The 9,505-nt window shown below is 46.2% G+C and overlaps 1 protein-coding gene across 3 annotated transcripts in view; it reads right to left on the bottom strand.

The window, feature by feature from the left end:
- The window catches only part of LOC125018566 (inositol polyphosphate-5-phosphatase A), a 138,870-nt gene that overhangs the window by 18,094 nt on the left and 111,271 nt on the right, over positions 1-9,505 (bottom strand). For all 3 annotated transcript variants that reach the window (XM_047602573.1, XM_047602574.1, XM_047602575.1), the window contains exons 10-11: positions 3,023-3,118; positions 2,234-2,308 (exon numbers count right to left, since the gene is read on the bottom strand). In XM_047602573.1, coding sequence (XP_047458529.1) covers positions 2,234-2,308; positions 3,023-3,118 — 171 coding nt within the window. The remainder of the gene's footprint in view (positions 1-2,233; positions 2,309-3,022; positions 3,119-9,505) is intronic.

Below are 9,505 nucleotides of genomic sequence, written 5' to 3'. Positions count from 1 at the left end.
TCCCGGCCAATGATTACTCCTCTCAAAATACAATAATTATTTTCAAGAGCTGCCTCGAATTAAATTTCTGTCAAGCTGGTACAAGTCTTGCAGTTGATGAAGGATGCAATGGATTTTTTTTTTTTTTTTTTTTTTCCTTTCCCCTTCCCCAGCGGAGGAGTGTGAGGAGGGACATTTATCCTTTTGGAAAGGTAGTTTGTTTTATAAGGATCATAACATGGTGTGTTTAACTAGACCATGACCATCAGATTATCTCTGATGCCCCCATTATATCATCCATCTTGTCTGGCTTGGGTGGGGGAGGAGGAGGAGGAGGAGGTGGTGGAGGAAGGAAATAAGGGAGAAGGAGGGGAGAACCTCTGCCTCCTGTAGTTACTGTTTCACAGTCGGGGTTCCTGCTGATCAAACGTAATCATCGTCCTGCAGCACAATGTACACGGTCGATATCCGCGGGGAGATGTTGACCTTGTAACCGCGCACTGAGGAGAACGCGCTCCTGGTTCCACCTGAACCGTGATTTTCTTGTTATTTTGGTTTATTTATAGAATAATAATATTTATTCAGAAGTTGACGGAGGTGAAATTAAGTCCTAGAAAAAATGTACTTGATTTTAGATGCTATCTAAGAAAAGACACATAGAGAAAAGAAGAAGAAATGCAGTGAAAGAATGAAGAAGGACGAAAGGTTAAAAAAGTATGTGCCAGGAAAGGAAAACATTCAGGAAATATAGAATTAATCCAGCTCCAGGTTCTATATTAAACTCGGCCTGGTGTTATTTATATATATACATTATTATTATTATCATTTTGCATTAAATATTACGCTATTCAAATAGTACTTAGGTTCAAATTTCAATCATAAACACTAACTGTAGTTAGTAGTGAATCAGCAAACGTCTCTGGCTCAGCAACGCCGGTACTGCACGTAGGCTCTTCGCTAATGCTAACCGCGAGCTCTGGGATTTAACCGGGGACTGAAGATGGCTTCGCCAATCGTAGGGAACCTACGAGTCGCGGCATGTGCGCTTGAAGATGGTCTCAGACGTTAGGGCTTAGATTGACAGGTCTAGTGTAGCGCTCTGTAAAACAGGGGCCGTTGACACGTCTCCTGTAGTTGACTGATAACCTCAGTTTATCCCTTCACTAAAATATGTTGGGTTTGTGTTAATGTGCATTTAAACTCATTTAATTTTTAGATTGAAAATATATGAAAAATGTCTAATCAACCCTGCAGTATTACCCCCCATTACAGACCTATGATCGAGCTTTTTAAGACACTGTTCTATTACGGAAACTTTACACCCACAAACAGATTAATGGACCTAAACAATCAACATGTATGCAGAAAAAAGTAAATCTGCAGTTAGTGGATAGAAACATTAGAAATAAATGAGTGTTTTATCACCTACAAAGATGCATTTATCTTATTTTACATTTTATACAAAATAACTGAATGCACAAAAATATATAGTCGGTAATAAAGTCTTTTCTGAGTCTGATTGTGATGCTACATCATTTAACACCTACACGGCCGATGCTGCATGAAGCTCTGACTGAGTGACAGAAGAAAACACTAAGAAAGAAAACCACAAATCAAAAGCAGTTTAAGAAAAAACTACATTATCCTCTTTTATAATGCGTCCGACAGTGCTAATAAACTCTTCCTCTCCCAGTCTGCAGCCGCTCCGTCCATTCTGTTGATGTGTGGGTTTGTGCGTCCTTCATGGGGATTTTTTTTTTTTAACAAGGTCCAACTTTGAACTACTTAATGTAATATACAGCCGTATTAAAGTGTGTGTTTTTCTTCCGCAGGCACTTAGAACTCACCTCATCTACACTTAGGCTCATTTAAAAGTTATTCCAAAGGCATTTGGCCCCAAGTGGGGACAAAAGGAACGTCTGTTAGGCCCGAGTGATGGGAGGCCGCCAGCCAGCATCTGCACCGCTCAGGTTAGCAGCTAAAAGGGACTCGTTAGGACACGTGCTGGACGTTAGTCCTTCTTTACCTTCACCGTGCAGACGTGAAAAGACGTCAACCTGAATATCTTTTAGCTGCTGTGAATTAGCGCTTTTTAATAGGCAATCAAATAGAAATGATGTGAAAGCCAGATGGGAGTGTTATAGAGGGGGAGAAAAGATGGAATAAATGAAATCTGTGATAAATAATTAGAGGAGCAGAGATGAGAGAGAGTAGATAAATACATAAAGGGTTAGAAAGCAAAGGGGTGACTTACTGGGGTCCCATTGTTTTCCCGGAAAACGTCCTGGTTGACATAATTAAAAAGCTTCTTTTCAAGTTGAAGAACAACCTGAATCAGTGGAAAGAGAAAAAACGGCGCTCTGATTAATAGCAATACTAATGTGAGCTGCACTTAGTAATTAGAGAACTAATGAACAGCGGTGAGCGCAGCTATTTCCTGCACGTGTTCCGCAAATTTTACAGTCGGCGTTAACCCGCGCTACCTCAGGTCAGGTGTTTGACAAATTTAAAACAAGGAAATTAACAGTATTTGAAGGTTTAATTACAGAGGTTCAAAAGCACGAGTTTCAACATTAGGCGCGGATCCATCAGCGCGATCCGACGGAGGAGTGGTCACGGCATCATTTAAAATGGCCGCGTCGTGCGGCGCAATCAATGAATTTCAGCCACGAGCACATGTTTCACACAAATTTGCGCCTGTGACCAATAGACGTGTCACAGTTGTGACCTTTTAAAGGAGGAAGGTACGGTGGCTCATTAACTTACACTTCCTCTTGTGTTCCTCTGCACGTGTCCGCGTTTTCTTCTTTGGACTTTGTGTATTTCATGTGGCTCTGTGCCACGTACTCTGCACGGCGACAATGAAGATGAACCTAATCTAATATAAACTAATCTAAAAAGCATGTTTTTTTTAGAAAATTGGGAGGCAGGAGTCCACTTAAGACGGAATCACAGACAAAATAAAGTGGCGCGGGGACGTTTAAAGAGTTTATTAAAATGACGTGACGAGCCGGTGTCGTGGCAGGTGGCTTTAATTGCTTACCTTTCGGTCGTTATCGCTTTCTCGGAATATTAGCTTGTCGACTTCGTCGCCGTCGGCGGATCGGACCATGTGCTTGGTGGCAGTGGGGCAGAGAGCCTGGAGGAACATGCAAAAAAAAAAAAATGGAAATAAAGAACATGAAGGTATCACAAATATGTTCTTGTTAACTAAACTGCTGAATGAATAATTGTTTTCTGATGCCCACATGTTCATACATGTTCATCATGTAGCAGTTTATTACAGCGCGCTCAGAATAAAACAGACTGAGGGGTTTTTAAAGAGCCATCGCACCAACTACCACCTCACTGTCCCCCTTTCTTCATGCGGCTCTATGTACTGACCCCGTGGACTTGTGTGCATGGTTAAATTCCTCTTTGTGGACTCTCTTAACAATTAGTTAAACATTCGGCCATCTGTGTTTGAAGACAGTTGAATGAGGAAATCCCTCGGCTTGTGGTTCCCATACCACACAGCAGAGACTGGGTGACCTGATTGAAATTCAAAGCACAGACAGATAATCGGGTCAAGCCAATATAGCGCGCAGCAAAAGGCCCTTTAGACTGAAATGTCACAAATCAGTCCCGCTTCGGCCACGAAGAAATGGCACACCAGATTAGAACAAACACCGTGCCCTGAGAGAAAGTGGAACAACTCTTCGCGGCAACCCCCCCCCCCATCTTCTCCTCCTCCTCCTCCTCCTCCTCCTCCTCCTCACCACCACCACCGTCCTCCTCCGCTGCTTTAGCCCCATTCCTTCATGCTTACCCCCACCTCTCCCCAAAAGCAACTTTCTAAAGCCCTAACAAATCGCTCCATCTTTCACTCATTTAGGCCATCCAAATGCAGGGTCAATATGGTCCCCTGGCAGCCAAATGCTAATGCGCTTAAGTGCGCTTAAGCAGCTTTGTGCCATGAATGGGCCAAAGAAGGAGCTAGTGAGAAGGGCAAGAGATACTCTCCCTGTCAAAAAGTCATTGTAGCCACAGCTAGCTAAGACAATTATAGAGAATCAGGCTTTTTTTTTTTTTTTTTTGGCGTTATCTCCGAATTGCAGAACGCACAGAATACGTGACATATCTTTTTGTTACCTTCAGATATCAGCAAATAATCAGTGATCAGTGATTCTTTCCGATCACGTAACCTCACGTCGCCCGCTTTGCAAACGCAGAAACTCCCGGCACAATGAGCATCTACATTTAAAGGACAGGAATAGCCTCTCCATTCGTGTTCAAAGGATTTCAATAATCCAGTAAAAATGATTGGATCAAACCCCCCCCCCCCCACCCCACACCCCGTTCATCAACGAACACGTCCTCTGTGTTTGGTTGCAAAGTGAGTGCATGTGGACACCAACAAGTAGGAGATAATAGATTCTAAGCTAAGGTTCAACTTGGAAATTAAAAAATAAAAAAAAATCCCAGCGAGATAATTGGTGCCAAGAGTGTCACAAAAGACAATCAGCTAATGCTTCCCCTTTCTTCCCAGAATCGTTACACTTTGGACCGCTGGTGAATTAAATTAAACTTGTGATACCAGCTGTGGATTTTTGGAATAAAAACAGAGAAGACACTTCATTCAGGATGTATTTTCTGTGAACTCGAGAGGGCCCCGACGGTCGAGCTCAAGCAGACCAGCGCCGTCCGTCTTTCGGCCGCGTCGGGCGGCGCGTTTGCACACCGCTGGAGGCCAACGCGCGAACGATTGATCCGTTCGCGTGTCCATCGACCGACCGATCGTTGGGTCGGCGGTGGCTGATTGCGCCCGATTGATCGCAGCCCTCCTTCCCGCCGCTGAAAAAAAAAACATTTAACGCGCGCAGCCCTCGGGCCGGTGGGGCTGTCATAAGATCCGAAAAACGCCGAGCTGGGGGCAAATGAGAACCCCATGCTGTCACTTAGGACCGCATCAGTGCGGCGATGTGTCCTCCCAACCAGGTGCTGCTGCTGCTGCTGCCGAGTCTCAGAACAGATACAAGCCTTCAAAGTTGCAGCTCCCTAAGCACATTACACGTAGACACGGCCTCACTGACCACCCTAAATGACATTACCATAATCCATGTGCCTGCAACTGGCTTTTTATTTGATACATGCCAATTAGTCTGCGAGAATGGGAGGAATACAGGGCGACGGCGAAATATTAGCGGACATCTGCCCACCGAGCGCAGCTGTGGTCCAGAGGACAGTAGAGATGTCTTCACTCCTGTGTCCTCTTTGACTGATCCTGCAAAGTGACTTGGCATCACATCTCTGCATTATGGGTCATAGGTCAGCACCAAGTGTTTGGAGAAGGGCCGGAGGCTCGGGGTTGAAGGGGGGGGGGGGGGTCGGGTGGCGGAGGCATGAGGGGGGGGATGAGAGGTTGCAGAGGGAAGGTTTTTTTTTTTTTTGTGCATCAATGGAGGATAATCTCATGACTGTCGAAGGAGGAAGCGGCTGTTTAAAGGAGCTCTCTATTCCAGCTGCTCTCCTTAGAAGAGAGGTTAAAGCAATCTGTCCCACTTCAAAGACCAAAGACACACACACACACAACACACACACACACACATTAAAGCCTTCTGTCCAACAGATGGATCCACTGTGCTCGACTTAAAACACTAAGAAACCCACACACACACACACACACAACACACCGTGGCATCCCTGACAATGCATATCAAACAAGAGGCAGCTTTCATGAGTCAACAATTGGGAAACAAAACCACTAATGGGAAGTCCACACAAAGTAATGAACAATTAATTAAATTAAAACACAAAAGGGTCCTGAAAGGAAATTGGAAACACCTTCTCTGATGATGAAGAGAAGTCCACGACTTATTTTTCTTGTTTTTTTGACTCTAAATAAAAGACGGACTTCAAATGAACTGGTCACATGGTCACATCCGGTGACAAAGAATTGCAAAAAAAAAACTTTTGCGACCAATATTTGAGAGGTTGTTTGAAAAGTAGGCGTTTCCATCCAGTTTTTTATTGGGATATTTTGGGTTTTGTGTATTTTTAAGGGGAACGGAATCGCAGCAACTGGCTCTAACATCCTCAGTCATGTGACCAACAATTAAACCAGAAGCACGTGTGGGATCCTCCTATTTAAGTTACCATCTAATGAACTGTTAACTATAAACTGTATGTACATGCATGTACAAATGCAAATTTAAACTTCTTTCAATACACATTAACATGAAACCAATATATTTTTAGTAAAGGGATAAAGGATTAATCTTAAATGCAAAATGATAATTATACTGTATATTCATATAAAAAGCACTAGGCTTTAGTAGGTAGGTGTAGAGATCCAGAACCACAACGTGCCTCCTATGAACAAGCAGCCGTAGTTTGGGACTTACCGAGGCCCCCGGCCGACGCAGCCAAATGCACAACTCATCCCACCACCACCCCCCCTCTGCCTTTTTATATCCCACCTTCCCTCACCCCAATGATTCACACCACTCACTAAACTGCCATTCCATCGATATAATAATAATAATTATCCGCCGAGCGCATTTAGAACCCGGCGATTATACTTCAATTAGGCAGAGAGGGAGAAAGAGGAAGGCCGGACAATGAGCTAACTATTCATTCGTCATTACTTGACGTAGGGGAGGTGGTGGGTGGAGTGGGGGGGGACGGGGACGGGGACGGGGACAGGGGGCTGCCCTCTGTGTCAGCGGGGCCAGTGGCGTTGTCAGAACGCGCCATAATTTTCTGGCTGCCAGCTGAGGTAAGGTGTGCCAGCGGGGGCCTGGCGAGCTCTCCGATCACTTTTATTCCACTCGCCACCGTTCATCACGCCAATCCCAAATGCAGGGGGGGAGAGAAGGAGGGGGGGGGGGCATCCGAAGCAGGCGGCAGCAGCAACAACAAATTCGGGCTCCCGCTCTCCTGCCAGTAAATCAGCTGTGACCCTCCCCACCTCATCTGACTGGACACAAGCCAGAGTTATCCTCTCCTCGGTCCCCGCGGTCGGCTAATTTAATGCCTCCAAACACAGCGGATTCACATACATGCACAGACAGAGGGACGGGGGGGTGTTTTCGCTTGACGGACACAGAGGTGAGGGTGGGGTGGACGCTCCATCGCCCGCAGAGTTAAGTCAGCGTGTGACCCGCTGGTCGGCAGCTGACCCCAGTAAAACCTGGCCTGTGTTTCCCCCGAAGAGCGAGCGACGCAAACCCTCACCCCTTCCCATGAACTCGTCGAGCCGTGTGAGCGCTGACGTCCCGGGGCTGCGTCGGCAGTGTGTGCGTCGTAGGAGGTCTCCCAACCTGCCACGCCCTCGCCAATATAATAAAATAAAAAACTTCGGAGAGGTAAGAGGGGCGGCGCGAGGAGGTAGCTGATAATGCGCCCTATTTATCTTGTGCATTATAACATCTGGGAAACTTCTCTAAAAACAATGGCGCGCATTGAGGGCTGCCATTCTCGCTTTACCTCCAGAAACCGGCCGAAAAGCATTTGTCCCCTCGGAATGGATAATGGACAGGCCACAAATCATTCAAGACAACAGGACGGAGGGGTGTGTGCATGCGAAACAGAGAGAGAGAGAAACCCAATGCATGTGTATGTTTTGTGTGTGTGTGTGTGTGTGTGTGTGTGTGTGTGTGTGTGTTTTCCCCCCTGGTATTTAACTTCTCTGCTGGCCCATTCTGCAGGGCCCCGCAGGACAAATTGCCCTGCATGGTTGTCTTTGAGAGGCAGTGCAGCGCGCAGAGAAAGGGACAGGGCTGAAACACAGGGAACAGGCCTATAAAAATTCATCACTTTGACCCCTGTGACCTCCCACTACTGGGGGGGTTACACACACACACACACACACACACACACGAGCACGATTTGCCCACCCACCTAAGCTCACAGTCGGAGTTGGGAGCAATTATGCGGACGTTATCAGAGTTTAAAGTTTCAAACTAAAAGGAAACGCACGGTAACTTAAATGTCGCCGGCTATTTTTTTGGACAGTTTGAGCCGCGAGGAAATGTTCTAAGCCACCTGATCTCTCTGTTTCTTTCTCTCACACACAAGCAGCAGACACAATGGCCACTGAAGGGGAAAAAAAAAAAAAAAAAAAGCTTTCCACACAGGAAAAGGCCACCAGATGCTTCATTGTGACTGTGTCTCTGTGTAAAGTAGTGGCAGTAAAAGGAGGGTGGGCTCTCCTGAGGCATATTAGTCCCAGTAAGAGGAGGACATTGTCTCAGGCCGGGCTCTTGACACATTACTGCCACCTGTACAAAGAAAACCTAATGAGAGATTTAATCTGAAAAACCTCCCCTACCACTTTTAGTCAGCACTTTGAAACCAACCGCGGCAGATGTCCGCAAGGCTGTTTAACGCACCGGCTTCTCTTAACCTCTCAATAAGGCCATGCATGCTTAAATTGTTCAATAGCTATTCATTTGAATGTTGTTAGAGGCAGTTGTTATGCCTCCAAAAAAAAAAAGAAGGGAGGGGAGGGGGGCAGCAGCAGCAGCAGCATGAGCGCGGCCCATTCATGTTTTCTTTTTTAACACCTCGGACTCAGAGAGAGCATTTATCCCGTTAATGAGAAAACAAATTCACATCCAACCGTGAAGCAATCATTGTGGCACATTTAAATATAGCCAACAGCTATTGATAGAGCATAAACACTTACTAAGCACCTGAAAACATTGCACTCTCATTTAATTTACCCGTTCCACCGCGGCTCTAACTGGGAATCAATTAAAGGAAACAGACAGCGAGGTAATTTGTCGCCGCTGAGTCAATTACAGAATATCTGAGAGCCGATCGGTGATTGGTGATTAGTGATGGTCCAATAAGGATGCAGAGTGCGTCGACTTCATTAATCTGGTATTCAATAAAATCCGGTCTAAACTATTAATGAAAATCTAATTTCGTCCACTCGGAGAGGCTCGTAAATACCAGGAAAGACGCAGCTTCGCGCCGTAGAAACAGATTCTGAACATCGGTTACATTTTCGTGCAGCCACGTCGTAACAGAGATGTTTTTATTTTGCGTCTCGGTCGGCGGCGGCGCTGAGCGGCTGACGGCTCTTTTCAGGCATGTGGGTGACCGGCTTCCTTCCCCTCAGAGTGCGCTGGGCGGAAAAAAAAAAAAAAGACACAAAACCCCACCAGCGCACAAAGCACATTGATTCATTTGGAGCACCACCCTTTAATTTGTTTGCACCATTTCATCTAAATGATGTGCTTGTCCGCCAGGGTGTGAGAGGAGGTGTAATTCAGCCCAGCAAAGGAGGAAAGAGGGAAGGTACGCAGGGGGAGGAGGAGGAGGAGGAGGAGGAGGAGGAGGAGCAGGGGAGGGAGGGAGGAGGGGGTCCTGATACCCCACCACAGGGCGCTAGGCAACCATCTAGTGGGTGGGCTTTGTGATACATTTTACCAATTTTTCATGCCCATCCCTCTTGATGTGACCCCACTCAGGGCCTTTTATGCCCCTGACAGCTCTGCGCAGGAAAACATGCTGCCGCTCTGATAGCATGAAATCGGGA

The sequence above is a fragment of the Mugil cephalus genome, chromosome 13 (assembly GCF_022458985.1).
Source record: "Mugil cephalus isolate CIBA_MC_2020 chromosome 13, CIBA_Mcephalus_1.1, whole genome shotgun sequence".
In the NCBI taxonomy this organism is placed as follows: Eukaryota; Metazoa; Chordata; class Actinopteri; order Mugiliformes; family Mugilidae; genus Mugil; species Mugil cephalus.
The sequence above is the reverse complement of the archived record's forward strand: the minus strand, read 5'-3'. Positions and strand labels throughout refer to the sequence as shown.